Below are 26,429 nucleotides of genomic sequence, written 5' to 3' on the forward strand. Positions count from 1 at the left end.
CAACAAACAATATTAACCTTAATACTACTAATAATAATAACACTATATACAATGTACATGATGTGCCTGTGTGTTGAACCTTAACAGGCCGGACTATTTACAGTATATGATGAAGTTTTAAAGGGAAGCAGCATGTGAACATGGACAACACATGAAACTCTAACTTGTTCCTGCTTTCTCTGCAGCTTCATGTACTGGACCGACTGGGGCGCCAACCCAAAGATCGAGCGTGCAGGAATGGACGCCTCCAATCGAATTGTCATCATTTCATCCAATCTGACGTGGCCCAATGGGCTCGCCATTGATTATGAGACCAAGCGGCTGTACTGGGCCGATGCTGGCATGAAGACTATTGAATATGGCAACTTTGATGGTTCTGATCGACAGGTACAGTGTTTGGTGATATATGCTGTCTTGTTTTTTTTCTATTTGTTTGGGATTATGTCTGTTCGGGCATGTTTAAAAATCTCATCAGACCTCTGCTACTGCACACAGGTTTTGATTGGCAGCCAGCTGCCTCACCCCTTTGGGTTAACTGTACATGAGGACAAGCTGTACTGGACAGACTGGCAGTCCAAGAGCATTCAGAGCGCCGACAAGCTCACTGGTTTGGGGCGACACACCCTGGCTGAAAACCTAGAGAATCTAATGGACATCCATATGTTCCATCGACACCGCGAGACAGGTGTGTGTTTATCCACTGAAGCATACAGTGCAGTTTTGCTTCTGTACTGCATCATATTGTACTGCTCTCTGTACTACATCATAAAATGAATGAAGCAAAGCTGGATTTGCAGCTTTAACTTGATCTTTACAACCACAGTGTTGAAACTCTAGCTAATTGATATAATTTACAAGAAGACAAATGGGGCTGCAGCGCGCTGACTTATGAGTCAGCCCAAGCTTTTAGTGTTAACTAAAGCAGCCAAAGTGCAAAGCTGGGTGAGCCAGTCAGATGTCAAAACTGCACCACATTTTTCAAGTGTAAATCATCTTGTGATTATGACGATATAAACATAAACTGCTGCAGTATATACACAACAAAAATACAAATAGAAAATGCATCTTTAACTCAAGGAACAGATCTGTTCTCTTGGACTTGTGACCAAGGACGCCCTTCTCTCTGTGTGCTGCCTTTTTTCTGAGCTCAGATCCAATATTTCTGCTGACGCTGGGGGATTACAGGTAAACTGAACCCAGATCACTGGCTGAGAGAACAGAGCCTGTGAAGCCCATCTGATCTCAGTGATGTATTTTGCTGTATTTGGCTCTGCCATGTGGCCTGAAGGGTTTTCACTGTTTGTTTCTGCAGTGTGTGTGTGTGTGTGTGTGTGTGTTGTTTTTTTGTTTGTTTATTTTGACTCAGTTTCTCCCATACGTCTCCCATTTGTTGCTTTGTAAATGACATAGAAAGTAGGACGATAAGTGACCCGGGTCTGTTTGTGTCTCCACCTGTAGTGCGTAACCCATGTGCAGTAAATAATGGAGGCTGCAGCCACCTCTGTCTCCTGGCGCCTGCTCCCAAAGCCTCCAGCTGTGCCTGTCCCACTGGGATCAACCTGCAGACGGATGGAAAGACCTGCACACCTGGTATAAAACAAACTCTGTCTACATCTCAGAAACATTTGGCCAGTAATAAAAACGAACAGCACATCACACAGCAGTTTCCACAGATCTATGCAAATGTGTAAGATCTTACCTCGTATTCTGTCAAAAACAACCCCCTTAAACAACATATCCATCTCAAGGGGAAATTTAAAAGGGAAGAAAAAAGTATGTCAGCTGCCTCTTGTGTGGAAGACATTGTGATGTGTGATCTGTTTATGTGCAGGGATGAGCAGCTTCCTGATCTTTGCGCGGAGGACGGACATCAGGATGGTTTCTCTGGACATCCCCTACTTTGCAGATGTGGTTTTGGCCATCAATAGCACCATGAAAAACACTATTGCCATTGGTGCTGACCCCAAAGAAGGTTTATATGCCCTCTTAAATGTTTCTGTTTCACAAGGATAGCTGATATAGGAATGAAGTCCTTAACTGTGTGTATGTGTGGCACCTCATTCAGGAAAAGTCTACTGGTCTGACAGTACACTGAAGAAAATCAGCAGAGCCAACATCAATGGGGGAGCACATGAAGACATCATATCTACAGGTGAGGATAGCTTACATGTAAGTCTTGTGATTCCATGTTGTCAGAGTGTCATGACTTTATCTCTCTCGGTCTCTCTGCAGGGTTGATGACGACTGACGGTTTAGCAGTGGATGCTGTTGGCAGGAAGATCTACTGGACAGACACAGGAACCAACCGCATTGAGGTTGCCAACTTGGACGGCTCCATGAGGAAAGTTCTGGTCTGGCAAAACCTGGACAGCCCTCGAGCAATCGCCCTCTACCATGAGATGGGGTGAGCCTGCAAGAGCTTGATGGCCATGTATTTTCATTTCATGCAAATCTCTGTGATCTGATCTTATGCAGCAAACGTGAGGTTAATTCATCTTCCATGTTCTGTTTATTTTTCTGTCCTCCAGATATATGTACTGGACGGACTGGGGAGAGCATGCCAAGCTGGAGCGCTCAGCAATGGATGGGTCAGACCGTGTGGTGCTCATCAGTAACAACCTGGGCTGGCCCAATGGCCTGGCCATTGATATGGCTGGCTCTCAATTACTGTGGGCTGATGCGCACACTGAGGTCAGTAGCGACTCCTCATTACACTGTTTCGCTCAGTCTGAATTATGGAACTGTTCAGTGTAATTATATTAAAAATGTATTTCAACAAATGCTTCAAAGTCAGGAGAAATTAAAGGGCATACATGCACAGTTAAAGATTAAAAGGCTAAATGTTAATTGTCTAAAATGTAAACGCATTGAGGGAGAAGGGATCAGATACTATGATGTCATGCTGGTAATCCCACGCATCATTCTGGTCCTCTACAGCGTATCGAGGCATCTGACCTCAATGGGCAGAACCGCCACACCCTTGTGACTCCGGTCCAGCACCCGTACGGTTTAACCCTGCTGGGGTCCCACATCTACTGGACAGACTGGCAGAGCCGAAGCATCCAGCGAGCCGACAAGAACTCCGGGACCAACACCATCACGGTGCGAGCCAACCTGCCAGGCTTGATGGACATCCAGGCTGTAGACAGGGAGAGGCCTCTGGGTGAGTCTGGGGACAGGAAGTGGATTTTATTTTATTTCATTATTTTATTTCATTATTTTATTTCATTTTGCGTAGCTCACACTGTGATTGACAAGTGATTATATATCACCTGGAAAAATAGAAGCGACTCCTGTCTCTTTGCATTAATCCTTCTCTCTGTGTCCTTTTTTAAGGTTTTAATAAGTGCGGCAGAAGGAATGGGGGCTGCACTCACCTGTGCCTGCCTCGTCCCAACGGCACTTCCTGCGCCTGTCCCACGGGGATTTTGCTCAAGGGAGATGGCAGGTCATGCGATGATTCCCCAGAGACATTCCTCCTCTTCTCCAACCGCGTCAGCGTACGCAGAATCTCTCTGGACACCAGCGACCACACTGACGTGCACGTACCAGTGCCTGAGCTGCACAACGTCATCTCATTAGACTACGACAGCGTTGATGGAAAACTTTACTACACTGATGTCACCTTGGATGTTATTAGGTAACAAAAACAAAAGTTTTTGTTTGTAGCAACTCTGTAATTATCTTTTAGGTTTTAAGGATCAGTAGATAGTTGACACAAAAGCACAAATTTTGAATAAACTTTGCCACTGTGGTGGGGGTTGTGCACAAATAAAGGATTATGTCATCTTCCTGATTGGAGTAGCCCTTTATTGTGCAATGTGTAATGTTTATCTTGTTCTGTAGGCGTGCAAACCTGGACGGCAGTGGCATGGAGACGGTGATTAGCCAGGGCCTGAAGACTACAGATGGGCTAGCTGTGGACTGGGTGGCCAGAAACATGTACTGGACTGACACTGGACGCAACACCATAGAGGTGGCCCGTCTAGATGGAACTAGCCGCAAAGTCCTGGTCAACAACAGTTTAGATGAACCCCGAGCTATTGCGGTGTTCCCAAGCAAAGGGTAAGAGAGAGGAGTGCACTGGGCTTCAGTCACAGACAGAAAAAATGAGGCTTTGACTCTGTAGCTGTTAACAGAATCTGTTAAAAGAGGTTTTAAAGTCAGAAATGAACTACACTGAAACTGGCAGAGGGGCAGGCAGTCTGTTAGCTCAAGGATTTAAAAAAATATGAAGATTTCATTGTTTTATTTTGAAAAACCACACGATTGCAGAGTTGTTTGTGTAATAGACTCTTCGTCATTTGTGCCTGGACTCGGCAGGTTCCTGTTCTGGACTGACTGGGGCCACATTGCGAAGATTGAGCGATCTCACCTGGACGGCTCGGACCGGAAGGTTCTGATCAATACCGACCTGGGATGGCCCAACGGCCTAACGCTAGACTACGACACACGAAGGTCAGGAGAAGCATGTCTGCCATGTGGTCTGTAAATGAATTAGAGAGTTTTTATCATCCAGTAATTCTTGAAGCAAAATTATAATAACCAACAGTTTATCATTGTGTAAGAACTCCACATGCTGTGATTACTTCAGTAATTCTTTAGTGTCCTTATGAATCCTGCAGGATCTTCTGGGTGGATGCTCACTTGGACAGAATCGAGAGTTCTGACCTCAATGGGAAATTACGTCAGGTCCTCGTCAGCCCCGTGTCCCACCCGTTCGCCCTTACACAGGTACCCCTGCCCACCCCACCCCCTCACCCTCAGCTGTCAAATGCTGGGCTGACCCTTTTCTTCCCTGGCTGCTTCTTCCCCCGCTCTCTTTCACTCATCAGCTCACCGTGTGATTCTCTCATTCTTTCAGCTCATGCTGAATTCATTCAACCTAACCATTTCTTCTACTTCCCTTTCACTCTGACCCTCATTTTTCTTCTTCCTCCCTTCCCTTTCTTCCTCTCGCCCCCTTCTCCTTGTCTGTGTTTTTCTTCTCCTCTCTTCTTCTCCCTCGTTTCCCCAGTCGAAGCCGGTGTCCTCCCCTCTAACTCCTTTCTCCCGACTCTCGCAGCAAGACCGCTGGATCTACTGGACGGATTGGCAGACTAAGTCCATCCAGCGGGTGGACAAACACAACGGCCGTAACAAGGAAACCGTGCTGGCCAACGTGGAGGGCCTCATGGACATTATAGTGGTATCTCCTAAGAGACAGACGGGTAAGGAAACTTTTGTTTTTTTCTCCTGACAGCTCCGTCTGACAGGGGAGAGGCCAAAGACCTCACTCTGTTTATTACATTTTGCTGATCAGCCAAAGCTGCTGTGAATGTTTTTGAAAACATTGTCAGTGCGAGATAATTGGTCTGTCAGTATAACACTTCACGTGTTTTGTTATCGAGTAAGATAACCTTTACTCAGGCATGACAAGAAATCTGATTTCTGTTGATAAGTGCGATGGATTTCTTTCAGCACATTTAGTTTAATCAGATAAACAGATAAACGATGTTACTTGACACAGGCTCTGCTAATTGGGTTGGATTACATTTTAATTTATATTAAGCAGCAGCACAGTTCTCCATAAAAAGGCTCGAACTTTGATTCTCTAGTGGCACGGGGGTTTTACTTGATGCCAGCCAAACTAAAAATCTCTCAGTTCTAATGTGATAAAATGAACCAAAGTAAATGCTCACTTAGTTTGATGTTCGCTCTCCTCTCCGTTAGGTACTAACCTCTGTGGGATAAATAACGGGGGTTGCACTCACCTTTGCTTCGCCAAAACCAACAGTTTTGTGTGCGCGTGCCCCGATGAACCAGATGGGCGACCCTGCTCCACGAGTAAGTGTTCTCCGTAATTTAGCAGTCTGTTCCTGACTGTTTGATCTACTACTGAAAAAGTTAAACCATCAATCAAACAACAAAACAACCACTGTTTATACCAGGATTATCATAGTCACAAAGAGGTTTCATATAGCACATCTAAAGCAACAAACGGAGAACTGCACACTCAGGTCCTTGTGCTTCGTGTGTTTATCAGTTTCAGGTTACGTCCCCACCTCTCCTGCCAGAGGGACCAGCAGCACTCCCGTCCCCAACAAGATTCCCAAAGCTCCAACAGACATTCCACACAGAGGACCCTCGCCGGTCAAGTACGTCTGTTCTGTTCATTCATATATTCACTTTCCATGCTGCAGATTGTATTTGATCTAAATGGAATTATTAATTCTAATTGTCTCTGAGTACTTTCACGTTGTCTCACTAATGAACACAGATGTAGATTTGTTGATCTGCCTAATTTGGTATTTTAGCTTTGAAATACAATTCACAAAGTGCTGCCAGACGATCTGTTTCAGGTCTTTTTTTCTGCCTTATACCTTTTTAGGAGCCACAGAGGCTGAAGAATTTAACATTAATAAACAGCTGTAAATATACCAAAGTCCTCTGTGTTGCAGTGTATTGTAAGTTATTTATATAGTATTTATTTTCTCATGCTGGATTTCTTTCTTTTCTTTACAGCTGCACTGACAAGAACCTAAACACAGAAGGGTGCGTGAACACTGTGGTGACAGCTCCTCACGGTCAGTACACCAAAATGTTTGTATGAAGGTAAAAAGAATATATATATACTCTGACATTTGAGAAACTCACCGTATTACTTAGAAAGTAAAAAGCTGTGCATAAATCTTTGCAGAGACAGTACGTCCAGGATGAGTTTCCCCTTAAGTTCAGTGTAAAGGCTGGAAAAACAAACTGCTGGTGAAGCTCTGCGACTAGTGTCAAATACACCTTTGAACAGCATCTTTTTACAGAGTATTGTCTGAGAACTCTGAACAGAAACGCTCTGTGTTTGCAGGCAAAGACAGTTGTAACTGTTGACTGCCAGCTTGCTGTCTAATGTTAGAACAGTTTCCCCCTACTCAGAAGGATGTTTGTGGGAGTTACAATAATAACTGGTTTCCAGTATGTACATCAACCAAGCCAAGTTATAGCTGTGAAGAATATAAATGATATAAGACATAAGATAACGATGTAGCTGACTTAGCACAAATAGTGCTTGAAGAATTCTGGGTGTAGTAACAGCAGTACTTTAACCACACAGAAATTTGTAAGTGTTTTACACAGTTAAAATATGAAACATTGTAATAATTCAAAAGATTAAAGTACATCCATACAAACAATAAAAAATAGCAATAAAAAGCTGCTTTTGCTTTAAGGCTATTCAGTTATAAATGCTAAATACTGCTATTTTTTTACTAAAAGAAAAGTATTTTAAACCTCTCAGGATAAACTCCACAGACACATTCAGCATTAAATCTTAACCAGCTCTATCCTGTTTCTAATGGGGTATTCTTTTTTTTTTTTTTTTTTTAATTCAGTTTTATTTATGTAGCATCAAATCTCAGCTCAAGATATTGTAAAGTAAAGACCCTACAATAATTACACAGATAACCCAACAGTCAAAATGACCCCCTATGAGCAAGCACTTGGTGACAGTGGGAAGAAACTCCGTTTTAACAGGAAGCAGAACCAGGCTCAGGGAGGGGCAGTCATCTGGTGTGACCGGTTGGGGGTGAGGGGAGGGGAGACAGGACAAAAGACACACTGTGGAAGAGAGACAGAGATTAATAATAATAACTCATTAATAAGTGCAGAGTGGGGTATAAACAAAGTGAAAAGAGGTGAATGAAGAAGAAACACTCAGTGCATCATAGGAACCCCCCAGCAGCCTACGCCTATAGCAGCATAACTAACAAACTATAAGCTTTATCAAAAAGGAAAGTTTTAAGCCTTGTGTGTCTGAGGGGGGCCTGAAAGCTGAAGGCTCTGCCTCCCATTCTACTCTTACGTATCCTACGAACCACAAGTAAGCCAGCAGCCTGAGAGCGAAGTGCTCTATTGGGGTGATTTGGTACTGTGAGGTCTTTGAGATAAGGAGGGGCCTGATTAGTCTAGGCCTATTATGCATTTATATGCTGGGATATTGACTGAGCTGCTGTTTTTGTCTAAACTATTCTGAGTTTAAGCAAAAACACACCCTTGTAACGTGTCCTGTCTGCTGTAGGAGAGGGACTCCATATCAGCTATGTGATCGGTGGGGTTCTGACCATCCTGGCCATTCTGATCCTCATTGCCGCTTTGATCATTTACAGGTCAGTGTCCTGCATATGTTTTCTTAATTTTCACGCTTAGGTTCAGAGTGCTTAATTACCTACTTTTGACACACAGGGAACATTAAAATCTGTAAATTGTGTTCTTCTTGTCTCGTTTTTGATCATCAGACATAAAAAGTCAAAGTTTGCTGACCCGGGAGTGAGCAATCTGACCTACAGTAACCCCTCATACCGGACGTCCACACAAGAGGTGAAGATCGAGGCATCGCAGAAGCCTCCGATATACAACCAGCTTCGATATAAGAAAGAGGTAAAGAACAGTCTGCAGCCTGTAAGAAGAACATGATTTCTAATGGATGAATGGATTTAAGACGAATCCATGATATTTTCATATGATGATCACAGACTGTATTGTGGCTAAGCCCAGAGGCAAATGCCTTTACTATTTGTCTCCCATTAGAATAACTGTGCTGAAATAACACGTGACACGAGCAGGTCACAAACACCAGCGCTCATCTTCTCCTCCCCTCCTTTCTCTCCCTCACTGCAGCTCTCTCACCCCTACAACTCCCTCTCTCCCTTTATCTTTTGACCCACTTGTCCCGTGGAGAGGTAGTCACACAGCATGAAGGAGTTGTGTAATTCTGGATTTGTCTCTTTGTTTCACTTCTGCCTTTCACAGCATGCAACCTGAAAAATCTTAATATCTCTTTGGGTGCAGTTTCAGAGCTCTGTGATCAGCAGCATGATGGTGTTGATACTACTGAGTGAATTGTGTTGTGAAGATGACATTTAAACAATTAAGGCATCTAAATGTATGGATGGATTTTGCTAAAGGTGCTACATGTATCAATAGCGACATTAAGTACTGAACTGACAGCAGTTCATCAGCTCAGCGCTAAGTTTCCCATAGAGTCTGCTAGTAATTTGCAAGTAAGATGTTAGTTCTTATCAAAAACTGAAGGTAATTATAGAAGTTAAGGGTAGGAGGAACCTAGCAGCTGTGTCTTTGCTCTGGAAAAATAAGCCCCAACTTCCAGTTTTTAATGCCACAAAGCAGTCCACATCACACAGTCTGGGGTTTTTGTTTCTCCTAGTTACATACCTGTAGCACCTTAATCTGAAAATGAAAAACTAACTCCAGAAATAAAAGGAGCCAGCTGAGGCATGAGACGTGCTTGAATGTGACATTTTGTTCTGGAGTGTTGTGAAGTTGGTCACTGACTTGTGCCCAAGGGAAGTCCACCTTTAGCAGGCTGAAAGCTTTCTGGCTGATGTTAATCAATTTTATTCTTTTTTGAGAAAAAAACAAAGAGTTAAAGATGAAAGAAACACAACTTGACTGACACATCAAAGGTGGATTATCTCTCTAAACCGCTGGCATAGAGGAAATCACTAATTGTGTTGTCGTTGTCCAGGGGGGAGTGGACGGAGGCTACACCAAGGAGAAGATCCGCATTGTGGAGGGCGTGTGCCTCCTGTCCAATGAAGAGCTTTACTGGGATGACCTAAAACAGATCAAGCCGTCTCGAGGCGGCCTGCACACCTGCATGCGCACAGACACCGTGTCCCTGCAGGCCAGCAGCGCTTCGCTAGACGACGGCGAGACAGAGCAGCTCCTCCAGGAGGAGGCGTCTGAATGCTCGTCCATAACCACCCTGACCCCTTCTGCCATCACCCCACAGCGTCACGCCCAGCACAGCCTGCCCGACACCGGCTGGGCCTCCGTACGCAAACCCTCCACCGAGAGCGAAGTGTGAAGGAGGCCCGCTGACCTCCGTGCTTTATCTCAAGCATCGTTACCTAATACACACATGCAGTCACCTGTATTTAGAGCTGGTACAAACACACAAAGATGAATAGGTACAGACACAGTAACAGCTACATATGTAAACTAACGGTACATATCAACCTGGTTAGACACAACTAAGCTACAAAACACACATCTCTTGTCTTTGAAATTGGGGCTCCGTCCTACTTGTCCACATGTGCAGTGCAGTCCTCCGACAGTAGCCTCGGTGCTGCTGCCTCAAGGCAAAATGGAGCATGCTGGAATAAGACCGCAAAGGCCTCCGGGGAGGAAGTGAACAGAGAGACACGAGCGTTACCGTGGAGCCTTTTTAAAGGATAGAGACTCTCAATGTGACAAACGCTTCTCTGTGTAAAACTTCACCTTTCTTTATTGCAAACTTTTCATTCTGGACGAAGCTAAAGGAACATACTCCCTGGACGATGTAACCACAAAGTTCTAATGCCACTCATGTCTTTATTTATGAACCTTTTTTTTTTTAAACTTGTAGAGTGGGTTTGCTGACTTTCAGAGAATGATGAGTGCGCTAAGCTAGAAGTTTTATTTTTTTGTGCAGCAGCACCTGTTTGTTTGTTTTTTTTTCCAAGAGTTGTATTTATGACAGTGCCAAAGGGTGGGACTTCAGAGTCTCCATGCTTCTTTCTCCATTTACACTTCAACAGAAATTTATCTTCATTCTGGGATGTTTGTTTCCTCTGACTTGCCCCCTCATCGGTGGGAGACCTCAGTGTTGGCATCTGCTTCTGAATTCTTATTTTACAGCCTCCAAGGGATTGAACAAGAAATTACTGTAGCAGGTTCTCAGTCGGCTGCAGAAGGCCGTTCATTTTCTGCAGAAGTAACCTGGAAGGAGCCTTTTCTGTTTAAGTTGTACTTCAGTCATCGCTGATCCTCGGGCATAGCAGAAGTCGCCTCGATGAAGTAACAGCCTAAGTGCCAAATGTTGAATTCCTTTTCCTGTTTCAGCTGTATATTTATTTTTTCTCAGATGTACATGTACATGGCATTTTCTCTCATTTTCACAGCTAAAGCTGTTGAGCCATGCAGATAGTTGGTTGTATGAATCCAGGTATTTTCTTCTGTCCAAAAAAACTGAAACCACTTTACTTCCTTGGTCTTTCCAAAAGAAATAGGAAACATGTTTCTTTCTGAGGTTTACATTCCAGGTAGGTGATTAAGTGAGCTTCAAAGAGAAAGATTAACAATACACAAATTAACAAATTTTAGATAAAAACAAAAACTAAACAAAACAGATTTTTAGATCACCACAAATGCTGGTGTGAAGCAAGTCTTGCCGCTTGGCAGCCATCTTTGAAACGCCCCTCAGGCAGTTATCCTTAATTTCTATGGTCACATGGACATAAAAAGCCATGTGAATAGACTCCCCAGTTTTTGTTCATATTATGGATACAGTAAGACCAGAAAAAGCTCTTTTTTCACAAATAAGCGTCTTACCTTATCTTACCTACACCTGCCTGGGGTGTGACCCTCTGCTGGGCTCATGTGTCAGTGCTTACAGCACGATTGGCTAATGTGTTTTCTATTTTGGATGTTTATTGGCTCTTTGGAAGTAGACGCAGCCCAACAGTTAGCCCACAGATTTGTGTTCAGTATTGTTATTATAGCGTCTCTAGAATTCAATTTTCTTACTTCTGGAACAACAAAGTTCCACTTTTCCACTTTATATGGACGGTGCCGAGTTTCAGAGGCAAAGACGTCATGACATCAAAAAAAAAAACAAAAAACTTGGCACATACAACCGGAATTATCTGCTTGGCCAAAAAACAAACAAACTGAGAAGTAAACGGGAACATTTGTCCTTTTTGTTGTTTCTGTTTCGATCCATCATGTGTAAATCTTTCAGGTGCACTCACAGTGTCTGCTGCAGTACAGAGCAACAAAAGGGGTGACTTAGAAACACTGTGCATGTCTGAGCTCATTACGCAGTGCGGGTTATAGTTGAGAAATTTATCACTGACAACTTACTGAAAACTGAATTTAAAGGATATCGTGCATCGCTTTATCGTTAGAGTCCCATTCTGTCTGTTGAATGTGGTACAAATGGAAATACTATATTGATATATGGACAAATATATCTTTTAAACATTATAGAATCATGTATTTTGAAGTATCTGCTACAAGCTCAGCAACACGCTGATCTGCTGCTAGACGAAGCACTGAGGCCAATGAGAGAGGGGCTTGGCAGCTACATGACTACAGTCTCTGATGGTTGGTCGAGGGCAGGCCTGCAGAGCATCATAGCGACCCGGTATCCGATAATCCAGACTCACAGTCCCTCCAACTCTGCTGCAGGAATGCTAAAACTGTACAGATTTTATCATGCGGATATATACAAACATTTTTGTTGATACTGAGTTAAGTTGTATAGTCTTTTGTACAAAGGGATTTCATGAGCGTTTCTAGACTTGTATTAATTTTACTCACTGGAAAGAACAAAATGTTTGTTTTTCTTTTTGTTTTGTTTTTGCTGGATTATTTTAACCACTGTGTTCCCAAGCCTTGTAAATGATAGGGAAAGATGCCAGTTATTTAATAGTGCTCTTTTATCTTATGAAATACTGGTCACGTATAGCTGTTGTAAAGTTAACAAAAAGAGATATTTATGATTTTCATTTTCGTTGTCACTTGATGTGTAAATATGAAAAGACTGTATATGTATGGCAGTACTAACAAGCTGTGTTGTGTGATATAGTGAATTATCCCTTTGCTATCTTTTAATATAAAATTGCATTTGCATTTCAATGAAACTTCTGACTCACTCATCTGTGCATTTTTTTTTTTTTCTCAGAGGAAAAAATGGTCGGGTAAACAGAAAAGACAGAAACAACTTCTGGGAAGATGGACACACTTTCACCAACACACAGAGATGCCATGCACATGCTACAAAATGCATTTTGTAATACATGATTGCATATTAAAGATGTTTACTAATGTTTAAAAAGAAGCCATTACCAACACGAGAAAATGTCACTAACAGTTATATTTTGCTTCCAAGGAGCCAGATTGCTGAAGACTAAGAAAAGGTCTTGAGTCGTAGTTCTCCAGGCTTTCAGAAGGTCTTTCAGAGTTAGGCACTTTGTTGCAAATATATATAATTCCCATTTCTTTAGTTGATTCTATGAAAAATGTCAAAGATAACAGTGTGATAGGCATAAAATAAAATCTCTGCACCACCAGCTGTTGGCTGAAAACTTGGCATATCTCAGCATGCCGTGGAGTTTGTCCTTAATAATTCTAAGGTAAATGGACAAGTGGAGGATGTAAGAGGAAAAGGCGGGCATGAAAGATGATCTACAACAGATGTTCAGCACCTGAAAGTCATGTCCTTTAGAAACAGGAAAAAATCCAGCAAAGACCTGACACAGGACCTGAGAGATGCATCTGGCCCTTCAGTTTATCCATCTGCTGTTCACTGAAGCCTCATCAGAAATGCTCTCAGTAGAAAGGTGGCTGACAAGATGTTATTCAGACACAACTAAGAACAGTAAAATCTGTAAATTTTATGTTCAGAGGAGATCAGGAAAGAGGTACAACAGTGAGTGCCTACAGCCACCTGTAAATTGTGGTGGAGGCTCTGTCACGGTTTGGGGGCTGCACAGCAGCCAGTGGTGTTTCAGTGGTGTTTGGGGATCTTGTCAAAACTGATTTACAAATGCAGAAAAGTACAGTCAGATTTTGATCCACCTTACAAGAGTCTGATTGGCAGTGGCTTAATTTTTTATCATGACAATGATTTGTAGTGGGAGGAAAGTTGTCATTTCACTTTTTAAAGGACTTTCCTCCCTTTTTTTGCAAAGAAGAACAAAAAGCAAAGCAATATAAATAAGTGTAAAAAATTCTCAGGAGCTTAAGCAAATTAAAAAAGATGACTGTATGTACATGTATGTGCACTTGAATCACTCATCTTCACACTCCATCAGCTGCACCCATAGGCGACTAGTTGTGTGAAAGTAACAAAGTAACAGAAACATGAGAGGTGGCTAAAGACTAGCACAGTGCTGTAACTGACATTTTACATAGCAAAGTCCTGCAACACTACACCATGATTGTTTCTAGCCTATAATATCATCAGGGATAAATATAGTGGTTATAGGTGGTCTTACCTATCTGATCCTCTCACTTGTGCTTTCATTAAATTTAAACACCATAAAATATGCCTGATATTTTACCAGTCAACATACAGTATCACTGAGTGACCGGTATGGAGTTAATTTCGTGCCAAAAGGTGGCACGCAGAGAACACATGCTTCTATGGCAAGCCAATCAGGCTATAATTCGCCACTATTCTAATGCATTTAATAAAGATTTATTTAAAAAAACAACAACAACAAAAAAACGCCGGGCGTTTTGAATGCATCATTCTGAGCGCCGTAAAGAACGGTGTTTTTCCTGGTCATGAACGCCGCATTTTACGTCATACGGCGTTCAATGACCAGATCGAACGCCGTTTTTTACGGCTTTCTGTGACTGATAGGATATTAAGCAATCCCCACCTCCCTGGTTTTCTTAGCCACTTAAGTTAAACTGCAGTCAACCACTCGAAGAAGACCAAGTGCAGACCACACTAGTTCATCACAGATTCACTTTTCTGCAACGTAACTGCTTGCTTTGCCCACTCTATCCATTCTGTAGCAAACCATTGACACAGACTTGTGTTATGTACTAACCACACTATACATTTTGATATTTTAAAGCATAACAAAGCAATTCACTGAGAGCCATTTTCATCAGAAGGGGCTACAAACACAACAGCCCAGCAAGCACACCATAGGAGAGGCGAAGGGCGAGAAGACAGCAGCTTTCCCAGACAACAATAACCCCCAATCCCGCAATAGTGAAGAATCCTTACAAAAAATTCCTGGATCCAGATCGTGATCTGGATCACCGCCAAAATTTAATCACTTCTTCCTCTTGTCATTTCCAACCACTCCACAAAATTTCATTGAAATCTGTTCATAACTTTTGGAGTAATTCTGCTGACAAACAAACAAACAGACAGACAGACAAACAAACCAAGCGACCGAAAACATAACCTCCTTGGCGGAGGTAATAATAATAACCTTCCTTTTCTTGTTTGTCATTTTATTTAAAAACCTTGTGGATTGATCTTTTTTCCACTCTCCGAGTTTAAGCTGGGAGCACCGTCGGGCAGCTGTGTGCGTGTTTGTGCTCACGGGCTGGTCCACAAAGTAATGGCAGCGGTCTGCAGGGAAAGCAGCAGAGTCCCATACGGAGTTTCTTTGACTACATAGCACAGATAGAAGCAAATATGTCTGCAGTCAAAAAAACTGAGCACAAAGAGCGAGGGCCAAAAGAAGTCCCAGCTGGCACCACATATAAAACACCAGCACGATCACAAGGTAATTAACACACATAATCCAGCTACACCAGCATAAATGCGGACATGAGGTCGGCCCCTTCCATAGCTTGTGTAGAGAGGCTGCAGAGACTCTGCAAGTCTAATTAGGAGCATCTAACAAGCTAGCTCCAAAACAGCAGCAGCATCAACATCAGGATGCAGCTGGATTTGAGCTTTGACTCCTTCAAAGAGTTTGTTTTGTCACCAGAGGTGGGAAGTAACGAAGTACAAATACTTCGTTACTGTACTTAAGTAGATTTTTCAGGTATCTGTACTTTACTTAAGTATTTATTTTTCTGAGTACTTTTTACTTTTACTCCCTACATTTTTACACAAGTATCTGTACTTTCTACTTCTTACATTTTCAAACAGACTCGTTACTTTTTAACACGTCAGAGAGAAGTTTGCATTTCCGGTCAGTGCGCCGTCAAACATCAAGCGATCTGAGCCTAAACGGAGGAATAATAACACATAAGAGACAATCGTACTGGCGTATCCTCCATCATCGGGGCTTATCTCGTACAAAGGGATTAAATACACAAACCCATATAATTAATGTCTCATTTATAGCGCTATAATCAGGGGTCACAGCGGGCCGGACCGAGTCCGTAAGTTGCGCTGCGGCACATAAACAGCTTAGCTAGCGCTACTGAAGAGGAGCGAGCATGAAGGGAGTAACGTGTGGCAGGTAAATGCAGCGTTTCTAAATGCTCAACAAATATCAGCAAACACACAAAGTGTGTGCAGTTTGTCACACAGTGTGTCTGCTAGCTAAAAGAAGAGCTGCTGCATTTCAGGGAGAGCAAAGAGAGAGAAGTTCACTCAGAGATGGAGAAAGAGGACAGGAGAGGAAGAAGAGAGGTTAGAATTAAAGGTAAGGACTGGAAAATAAACTGAAGTATGCTGACTTTGTGTAATTCAAAGATTCTATGAAAATATTGCAGTTTAGTGTGTAATAAACAGGTTAGCTTGTTGTACTGTATTTACAGTAAAGTTCTGTGTTGGTGCACAGAGGCTGTGTTGATGGTCAGAGTTACAGGTTACATCAGTGCAGCAGAGATGAGTTTGAATCAAAGCTGCTGATGCTGAGATTCATTCACTGAATCCAACATTTCTACAGCCTGTATGCTGTCAGTGTAGGGGATGGAGATCAGCTCAGAGAGCTGTGAAATACTGGGTTACATCTTTGTGAGTTCAGTTCATCCACACAGAGCAGTAAACCTCAGAGCAGCAGCAGCAGGTCAGCTGATCACAGCCTGCACACCAACATCATTTACTGGAGCTCACAATAGAAAGTTGTGATTCTTCTCCCCATGCAGAGCCACTACAGCTGATCTTAGGGTTCCTCCACCTTCTGAATCCCACTGTAACCCCTGAGTATCCTCATGTTGGTGTTTAGGTGGAGGCACAGTCACCCTATACTATGGAGGACACAGAGAACAGAGCTGTGTTTAAATTCCCTTTCACAGTTTGTGATTCAAGCTGAGTACATTCATTAGGATTAAAATTTAGATTGGAATAACGTTTGTATTCTCATGTAATATTATTTTATATTATTACAATAATGTATAATAAGGTTCGGTTAGTTTTACACAAAAATAGCAGGTAGAAACATCCTCCAAAGAACTACTTTTACTTAATTACTTTGAGTACATTTCAGAGCCTGTACTTTTTTACTTTTACTTAAGTAGAGAAGTTGAACCAGTACTTCGACTTTTACTAAAGTATTTTTTAACATAAGTACTTGTACTTCTACTTAAGTACAGAATGTCAGTACTTTTGCCACCTCTGTTTGTCACACACCACATGTAGGTGTTGTTGATCTGCTGCACTGATGCTGAAGTTTATTGGGAGTTTATTGTAGAATTTATTGAGTTTTGGAGTTCATATTTTTCATTGCTATTTTTTTTAATATTTATATTTCACGTTGGTGAGTCTCTCGCAGCACCGTTTCTAACTCAGGGATGTAAACAAACACTGTTGCCTGGAACATGGCAACCCCGGCGCACAATGCATTGCTAGCAGCCTCTCGAGCCCTGCTACCTTAGCTTTATGTACTCACCAACATAAAATATAAAAAATAGACATGCTTTGGAAGCCAGATACGCTACATCGGAATAGAAAATAACACAATATTAAACTGTCTGATTCCAATAGACGACTTCAAAGAGAGAAGCTGAAAAGTGATGAGTTTTATTAAACTGCATTTTTTTTATCTGTCACTTAACTGAGTCCAGGTCACTTCAGTCAACTCAGCTCCAGAATGCAAAACTTTCCAACCAGGGCGCCCTCAAGTGGTAGTTTCGAGGTCATGACTCACTGAAAATTGTGGTTACAAGTCAGAAAAGTTCAGGTATCATTTGCTTGACTCTAAGCAGCATTTTATGGGCTTACCAATGAGGCTTATAAAAATACTGAATTTGTGAGATAATATGCAAATAAATTCAAGTTTGTAAATAGTATGGAGGATTTCTAACTTAGGGGATCTTACAGCTGGATAAACTAATGGGACAGTAGTAGTATTATTGTAGGGTCTTTCCCTTAAAGCACCTTGAGGTGATTGTTTATTGCGATTTGGCACCATATGAATAAAATTGAACTGAATTAAATGTTGTGTTCTCTCTCCTATCAGAATTTGTTCAAACCCTTGGAAAGCCCAGAACAGCTGAATGTTCTCCTACTTGTACAGATCTCCACAAGCTGCTTAAAAAAAAAAAAAAAGAAGCTTTTTCAGCAGTAATAGTTCTCACACATACAAACACACTGGGACAACTTACATCTTCTATTTTTTATTTTTTTAATGTATAACAGGGCATGCCAAGTCACAGCAATCTGGTACATCACAACAGAAGTACACAAGACATCATTGAAAAATACTTGAATGTATCCTCACACACACACACACACACACACACACACACACACACACACACACACACACACACACAGAGTAACAAGATGAGCAGCTGAGTTCATGTTCACCCAGCACGCCTCTGCATTCTGCTCAGATTCAACTCCTCATGGTCACTTTTAGTTTCAGAAAGCAGCTTAAATCTGACATAAAGCTGCATTAGCTTTAATATTACAGTGGGCCAGTCTCCAGTCTGTATACAGTGGCTTGCAAAAGTATTCATACCCCTTGAACTTTTCCATATTTTGTCACATTACAACCACAAACATAAATATATTTCACTGGAATTTAATGTGAAAGACCAACACAAAGTGGTATACAATTGTGCAGTGGAAAGATTCAAAACATTTTTATGAATAAAAAACTGAAAAGTGTGGTGTGCAAAAGTATTCAGCCCCCTTTTCTCTGAGTGCAGCCAATTGCATTCAGAAGTTGCCTGATGACTGCTAATGACTAAAAAGAGTCCACCTGTGTGTAATCTAATCTCAGTACAAATACAGCTGCTCCGTGATGGCCTCAGAGGTTGGTTAAGAGAATATTGGGGAGTAAACAGCATCATGAAGTCCAAAGAACACCGCAGACAGGTCAGGAATAAGGTTGTGGAGAAGTTTAAAGCAGGCTTAGGCTATAAAAAGATTTCCCAAGCTTTGAACATCTCACAGAGCACTGTTCAATCCATTATCCAGAAATGGAAAGAGTACGGCACAACTGTAAACCTACCAAGACAAGGCCGTCCACCTAAACTTACAGGCCGAACAAGGAGAGCTCTGATCAGAGATGCAGCCAAAGAGGCCCATGGTGAGTCTGGACGAAATGCAGAGATCCACAGCTCAGGTGGGGGAATCTGTCCACAGGACAACACTGCACAAATGTGGTGTTTATGGAAGAGTGGCAAGAAGAAAGCCATTGTTAAAAGAAAACCATAAAAAGTCCCGTTTGCAGTTTGCCAGAAGCCATGTTGGGGACACAGCAAACATGTGGAACAAGGTGCTTTGGTCAGATGAGACCAAAATGGAACTTTTTGGCCAAAATGCAAAAATGCTATGTGTGGCGGAGAATTAACACTGTACATCACTCTGAACACACCATCCCTACTGTCAAATATGGTGGTGGCAGCATCAGGCTCTGGGGCTGCTTCTCTTCAGCAGGGACAGGGAAGTTGGTCAGAGTTGATGGGAAGATGGATGGAGCCAAATACAGGACAATCTTGGAAGAAAACCTGTTGGAGTCTGCAAAAGACTTGAGACTGGGGCGGAGGTTCACCTTCCAGCAGGACAACGACCCTAAACATAAAGCCAGGGCTACAATGGAATGGTTTAAAACCAAACATATTCATGTGTTAGAATGGCCCAGTCAAAGTCCAGACCTAAACCCAATCGAGAATTTGTGGCAAGATCTGAAAACTGCTGTTCACAAACGCTCTCCATCTAATCTGACTGAGCTTGAGCTGTTTTGCAAAGAAGAATGGGCAAAAATTTCAGTCACTAGATGTGCAAAGCTGGTGGAGACACACCCTAAAAGACTTGCAGCTGTAATTGCAGCAAAAGGTGGTTCCACAAAGTATTGACTCGGGGGGGCTGAAAACTTTTGCACACTGCACTTTTCAGTTTTTTATTTGTAAAAAAACGTTTTGAATCATGTATAATTTTAAGTGCTATATAAATAAAGTTGGCTTGCCTTGGCTTCTCTGGTGGGGAAGGAGCCTGAGCTAGCATGTGAGGTTGAGAGGTACCGGCTAGATGTAGTGGGGATCACCTCAGTGCACAGCCTGGGATCTGTCTCCTGGAGAGGAGACTGGTTCCTATTGTATGGTCTTTATCTTATAATATAAAGTGCCTAGAGGTGACTGTTTGCTGCGATTTAGTGTTATAAAAATAAAATTGAATTGAACTGAACTGAGGGGCTGGACTCTGTTCCAGTCTGGAGGTGCTCTTGGTGCTCAAGTGCACTCAATCCAGTTATTCTATCATCTTACAGGGAGACTTCGGTGCTCATGTAGGCAATGACAGATCTAGAGCAGTCCTGGATTTATATATTTTGTAGGTGTGTGAAAATTAATGTTCCGCTTTATGCGAGGAGTGTGAATTTTTCCCAACAACCAGGCGCATACCACAAGGTGAAGACTGGGGGTCTGTGGGCTGCCTAGGCTGTGGCTGACTATTCATCTTGGAAATAAGCTCTTTCCGTACCTCTTTTAAACTTTAATGCTTTGAGAGCCAATTGTGTTGTCCATCTTCCAGGTCAAAAACACGTCAAGCCTGACCATATTATATGTATGCAGAATCCATTTTAAATAGTCATTTAAATGTCGGATTGTCCGGTGCTGAAACCTTAGGCTGTGGCTGTAGCTCAGGAGGTAGAGCAGCTCACCTAGTGATCTGAAGGTCAGCGGTTCAAATCCTGGCTGCTCCAGGCTGCGTTCCAGTGTTTCCTTGGGCAAGATACTTAACCCCAAGTTGCTCTCTGATGCAACCATTGGAGAGTGAATGTGTGTGAATGTTAGATAAATGTAAACATGTTGTATAAGTGCTTTGAGCGCTCAGACAGAGTAGGAAAGCGCTATGTAAGAACTAGTCCATGTACCATTTCTGATAGGCATGAGATGTTCATCCATCCACTTATCCTGTTCAGGGGGGGCTGGAGCCTTTCCCAGCTAACACAGGGTACACCCTGTACAGGTCGCCAGCCTGTCGCAGGGCTAACACAGACAGCACTTACACTCATGCTCTCATTCACACCTATGGGCAATTTGGAGGAGCCAATTAACCTAACCCCAGTAAATGCATGTCTTTGGACTGTGGGAGGAAACCCATGCAAACTCCACACAGAGAGAGAGAGAGGGCCGGGCCAAGGTGGAATGGAACCCAGGCCTCCCAGATGGTATTCTAACTGTGAGGCAGCAGTGCTAACCACCGTGCTGCCCATGAGATGTTCATATTGCAGATAAAAGGACGCATAGTACATACTTTTCGTCCTTGCTCGTAATCGCTGTCTGTGTTTACCTCTGTGCTGCACACAGATGCTGCAGTAGTTTGGTTTGGAGCGTAAAATGTGTTTGCAGCACAAGAAAGGGGAGCGTGTTCTCCCACGTTTGTGCCTTTCAGCTTCCGTGTCCAGATGAGGACTCGCCCACACTCATACGTAAAGGATCAGTTCACAAAGCGTGGTGGAAACGCAGGCCCGGTTCATTGAAACCGACACCAGGACTGGCAGTAGCAAATGACTGATGGGCCGGTTCTGGCCCTTGGACCACCAGTTGAATAGCCCTGGTCTACAGCTTAGTGTCAGCATCTTACCTAATCATATCTTTTAAATACATGTGGCACACATGAGCTGATTAGAAACCCTCAAACATCAAGCAATACACCTGAGCATCTCCACAAACATATAAGATTGTCATCTCTAAAGAATGCAGGTACTGGGCCTCTTAATGCTGACTTAAACAAGACCTTTTCCTAAGTAACTGTTTCATGTACGGTTACATTGGTATTAATGTAACTGACGCAATCCCAAAAAGATGCGTCTGCTCCCGGGATCAAATTGGGAACCTTTTGCTTGCTAGGCAAATGTGTGAACCACTATGCTATGGATCCACTTGATTAATGCATAATAAAAATAATATAAAGGCATATATGTCACTTTGGCTCGTGACAGAGTACTATTACAGTGTGCCATATGAATGCTTCCTCCAGCAGATCATGTGTGTAAGAAAGTAGGCACTAAAAAGCTATGCAAATGTGGTAAATGCAAGAGGTATAAATATATTAAACATCTCACTTAATGCAGATGTTGTAGTATTATTACTATTTTTTAATGAAAACATTCAATTCAATTTAATTCCACACTGAAATCTTTTTGTTCTGTAGCAGATTTACATTCAGAAAACCTTCATTTTACATGTATGAATAAATTAATATCAGCTATAAGTTTCCTGTCATTTTCTAAGCGTGGTCAGAACCTTTGATGTTAAAAGCCACGGAATGTAGAATGTTGTCAGACTGCAAGAAGGGTTCAGGGGCACCTGATCCAGTCAGAACCTTTGGGATGTAAAAATGCCACAAAGTAACAAACACAGAATGTAGAATGTTGTCAGACTGCAAGAAGGGTTCAGGGGCACCTGATCCAGTCAGAACCTTTGATGTTAAAAGCCACGGAATGTAGAATGTTATCAGACTGCAAGCAGAGTGAAGACTGAACAGTTTCACCAAACCTTTGGAGTGACAACAGGAAAAAATCGACGCTCGTAAAAGTGACGGCATCAAACATGTACTCCAACGTACAAGCCCAAGACGAGTTAGTCCCTGGAAGCCAGCTCACCTCCATCTTCTCCAACTACAAAGTATTAACTATCCTCGGAGAAGGGACTTTTGGCAAGGTTGCAAAATGTGTCAGGATGGCTGACAAGAAGACCGTAGCCATCAAAGTAATGAAAAATTACTCAGTAGAGGTGGCAAACATTGAGGTACAAAGTGCTCCTTTGAATTTGTGTTTCAAAGATGTGTGTAGTGGATGTGAAAACTGTAGAAATACTTATTGTGTAGTACAAATGTCAAACTAATGTAAAACCCATCTGTGACCTATGTTTCCAGGTGGCTATGCTATACATGCTCAGCATGCATAACGGCAACAAACACAACTTGGTTGAATGGTATCAGGCTTTTATGGATAGAGGTCGTCCATGTCTGGAGTTTGAGTATCTTGACAAAAGTCTGTTTGACTTCATGCGAGAAAGACATTTTCAGCCACTCAGTTTAATGGAAATTCGACCAATAGTCATGCAGGTATGTTTAACTCTGATAAGTGCTTTGAAAATGGATACTGATCAAATTTTATCTGACATTTTTTTTTTTTGGTACCGTTCAGATTGCAATAGCTCTGAAACACCTGAAGTCTATTGGAATCATACATGCAGACCTCAAACTAGAGAATGTAATGTTAGTCAATCACCAACAAGAGCCATACCGAATTAAAGTGATTGACTTCGGCCTGGCTCATGTCACCTCTGCTGCCACAGTGGGCTCTTGCCTTCAGACCTCTCCATATCGGTGAGTAGCTGGACTCAAATCTGATCTCTTACTCACACAGTCACACAAACCTCCTGAGTCTGTGCTTTCTGTTAGGAGTTTCTCAGCTGTAGTACAAATCATACTTATCCAAATGATCACAATTGATAACAAATGTAACAATTACAATCATTGCTCTCTGTCCTCCATCAGGGCCCCGGAGATTATTCTAGGGCTTCCGTTCACAGAGGCCATAGACGTTTGGTCTCTGGGCATCATTGCTGCCACTCTATACCTCGGTTTCCTGCTGTACCCTGGATACTGTGAATATGAGATGGTGAGTAAACAGTACCCCTAAAGTCTGTTTTTTGCTTGGCTGAAATATATGACAAAATTCTGTGCTGGACTCCCAGTTTGACTACATTTTCTGTTGTATTTACAGCTGAGATATATAGTAGAAACCCAAGGGAAGCCACAGGACAAAATGTTAAACTCTGGGCAAAAGACCTCCCTTTTTTTCCACAAAGAGGATAATTCCACCAGCAGTAATTGGAAACTCAAGGTACTGACCACTTCACCATTGCTCTGTTTACTCCTGTATGCCAGTCTCTAAACTCATTTGCAATCTATTTCTTTTCTAACCCTCGATTTTTAACATATTGTCAAATATTTTGTTCTGAGAGCCCGTTTGTCCTACAATTTGCTGTTTCCTATCTTTTCAGACACCTTTAGAATTTTTCGAAGAGACGGGGACTTGGTTCATAGAGAGAAGAGAAAGAAAGTTTACCTCTCTGAATGACCTCTTACATGTAAGTACCCTTTGGCCATTCAGTGAAGAAAAAAAAAAAAAAAGTCTTTTTGGTTGACATTTGTTGCTTTCTTCATTTTTCAGCTCCGGGAACCTGAGCATCAAAATTATGCTGATAAAGTGGCAGAAATGGCTGATCGCTTGATGTTCATTGAAATGATTAAAGGACTGCTTCAGCTTGATGCTGAAACACGGATTACACCCGAACAGGTGCTGGATCATCCGTTTGCAAAAATGAGCCACATGGCGTCCTTCTACCACCTGAGCTCCTAGTAAGTCAACACTGTTTATTTAGAACAATTGTTCTCCCTTAACCTCCCACTGCACACACGTACAACACATTTCCCCACAGTAGTAAAAAGAAACAGGTTTAAATTGAGGTAAACACAACCTTGGTTGGACAGTAACACAACATTCCCCTCTTAACTCCTATGTAAACAATAAGGGTTTACTTAGTTTTTCACACACTTGTCATGGTATATGTCATGCTTTGCAGTTCATCTGGGGTTGTATTTATCCCCATTTTAATCCCTAATGAGGACCAGATTCAACTTTTTAACTGAAAGAAGATGTGATTTTTTTTTTACCGTGACTGTTTATTGTATATCTCACGTTATGTGAAAATGTTTCATCCATATGAGTGAATAATTTAGCATATGGAATGATTTGCTGTCTGTCTTGCAGTGTACAGTCCTGTTATCAGCACACAAAGATCTGTAAGAAAAGCACAGTGTCTTCAGATAGCGGGACAGGAGTGAGTGGGTCTCTGCAGCAGCCCATCTCCGAGACCAGACAACCTGCCCAACAGCAGCTTCATCCCCCTGCAGCCGAGAGCAAAATCCTAGAGAGGCCCCCTTCCTCCAGGACCACAAGCCCATCCCAAAACAACTGTCCTCCCCCTTCAATTCAGAGAAGCAGACCCAACTGCTCCAGGCCCAGTCACTGTGAAACTGCCCAGACAGTTTCACTCAAACCAAACCCTGATGAAGATATAAAGGTCACCAGTCAGTCATTAAAAAGGAGGACAACTGACTGGAAAGATGTGGGTGAAAAAACATCCCCCTCTTCCACAGACCAATACCGAAAGAAATTCCGGTATTCTCCCGGGCCGTCCTGCTCAACCAACAGGACGCAGAGTTCCATCACAGGGAATAAGAGGACCATCAGGGTAAAACTGCCTTCCACAGCCCACAAAAGAGGGCCAGAAAAGACCATGAAGGCAGCTGGAGCAGCTTTGGATCCAAAGGACAGTCGGGCTGATGACCACCGCTGCAGAGAAGCAAGAGGAGGAGCAGCAGCGCGCCATTGAATTTTTCCCGCAAATCGTTGGCACCATGGCGATTAAGTGGAAGTGGGTGGGATGTTCCAAAACTCATCTCGCTCTTAAAGTCAAGCCTTGGCTCTGTCTCTCCTTTCTCTCTTCTCTTTCCCCTCACCCCCAACAGGCCGCGGCAGATGGCCTCCCCTCCCTGAGCCTGGTTCTGCCGGAGGTTTCTTCCTTTTAAAAGGGAGTTTTTCCTTCCCACTGTCACAAAGTGTTTGCTCATAGGGGGTCACTTGATTGTTGGGGTTTTCTCTGAAATACTGCAGGGTCTTTACCTTACAGTATAAATGTTGTCAACTGGCTTTACAGAAATTTTTAAACTGAATAAAGTAACACAAAATTTAAAAGTAAACTGTTTCTTCATCATTGTAATAGTCAGGAAATTAAATAAGACCATTTAACATGTGTCAGTGTTTCACTGTGGGTTAGTGATATTGTTTTCCTTTGAAGTACTGTTCCATGAAGTACTCAGTACTCCATACTCTAGTGTATAACATAACAATGCAACATTAAAGCATCATTTTCTATAGAACGTACTCACTGATGCTGCATCTGTCATTTTGCATGAAAATGTTAAATATATAAAGAAAGATATTTTTGTTTATAATAGTTTACAATTATAAACTCAAGACTTCAATGAATATGAATAATATGAATTATCACGGTTTTATTCAACTAAAGGAAAGTTTGGTCAACGAAATTTGTCCTCTTCATCCAAATGATTGCTCGTGATGGCATGAATTGCACATACAGTAACACAACACAACTGTTAAGGCACCAGCAGCTGCTTCTTTGTCATCACACACACAATCCATTATGGTTTGATGCACTTTAACATACCGGGAGTGAGGCCTCAGAGTAGGGTTGCCACCTTTCACAAATGAAAATAAGGGACGCCCACCACGGCTTCCCAGGGCCATGACCAACACGACCCAAGTCGCCCGACTCACATTTTATGTTGTTTTTTTGTAAACGGGTGATCAAGAAAGCAATTAGTCATACATAAAAATATTTTTTTTTTTTTAGCAATGAAGACTTTAATGCGAAAGATTGCTTCATGTAAAGTGCTGTTAAACAAAGCTACATTGCATGCA

At 42.3% G+C, this 26,429-nt stretch overlaps 2 protein-coding genes across 2 annotated transcripts in view; both read left to right on the plus strand.

The window, feature by feature from the left end:
- Positions 1-12,672, plus strand: part of lrp4 (low density lipoprotein receptor-related protein 4) — a 105,922-nt gene extending 93,250 nt beyond the window's left edge. Inside the window, exons 20-38 of the mRNA XM_030725997.1 lie at positions 186-387; positions 496-685; positions 1,459-1,590; positions 1,832-1,972; positions 2,066-2,152; positions 2,233-2,404; positions 2,529-2,691; positions 2,938-3,163; positions 3,337-3,640; positions 3,847-4,065; positions 4,324-4,458; positions 4,626-4,734; positions 5,066-5,210; positions 5,713-5,826; positions 6,026-6,137; positions 6,505-6,566; positions 8,051-8,138; positions 8,268-8,409; positions 9,518-12,672. Coding sequence (XP_030581857.1) covers positions 186-387; positions 496-685; positions 1,459-1,590; positions 1,832-1,972; positions 2,066-2,152; positions 2,233-2,404; positions 2,529-2,691; positions 2,938-3,163; positions 3,337-3,640; positions 3,847-4,065; positions 4,324-4,458; positions 4,626-4,734; positions 5,066-5,210; positions 5,713-5,826; positions 6,026-6,137; positions 6,505-6,566; positions 8,051-8,138; positions 8,268-8,409; positions 9,518-9,859 — 3,085 coding nt within the window. The 3' untranslated portion in view covers positions 9,860-12,672. The remainder of the gene's footprint in view (positions 1-185; positions 388-495; positions 686-1,458; positions 1,591-1,831; positions 1,973-2,065; positions 2,153-2,232; positions 2,405-2,528; positions 2,692-2,937; positions 3,164-3,336; positions 3,641-3,846; positions 4,066-4,323; positions 4,459-4,625; positions 4,735-5,065; positions 5,211-5,712; positions 5,827-6,025; positions 6,138-6,504; positions 6,567-8,050; positions 8,139-8,267; positions 8,410-9,517) is intronic.
- A 9,792-nt stretch (positions 12,673-22,464) lies between these two features.
- On the plus strand, positions 22,465-25,320 carry LOC115777967 (homeodomain-interacting protein kinase 3-like). Its single transcript, XM_030725992.1, has 8 exons — positions 22,465-22,662; positions 22,790-22,981; positions 23,064-23,245; positions 23,417-23,540; positions 23,646-23,765; positions 23,926-24,012; positions 24,096-24,283; positions 24,696-25,320. The coding sequence occupies exons 1-8, from the start codon at positions 22,465-22,467 to the stop codon at positions 25,318-25,320; spliced, it is 1,716 nt and encodes a 571-aa protein (XP_030581852.1).
- The last annotated feature ends 1,109 nt before the right edge of the window (positions 25,321-26,429 follow it).

Source organism: Archocentrus centrarchus, unplaced genomic scaffold (assembly GCF_007364275.1).
Source record: "Archocentrus centrarchus isolate MPI-CPG fArcCen1 unplaced genomic scaffold, fArcCen1 scaffold_90_ctg1, whole genome shotgun sequence".
Taxonomy (NCBI): Eukaryota; Metazoa; Chordata; class Actinopteri; order Cichliformes; family Cichlidae; genus Archocentrus; species Archocentrus centrarchus.

Excerpts from the sequence above, each read along its gene's own strand:
- LOC115777967 (XM_030725992.1), top strand. The coding sequence starts at position 22,465 with ATGTACTCCAACGTACAAGCCCAAGACGAGTTAGTCCCTGGAAGCCAG. Across the intron at positions 22,663-22,789 it reads TAGAGGTGGCAAACATTGAG|GTGGCTATGCTATACATGCT; the intron begins GTACAAAGTGCT and ends CTATGTTTCCAG. Across the intron at positions 24,013-24,095 it reads CTCTGAATGACCTCTTACAT|CTCCGGGAACCTGAGCATCA; the intron begins GTAAGTACCCTT and ends TTCATTTTTCAG.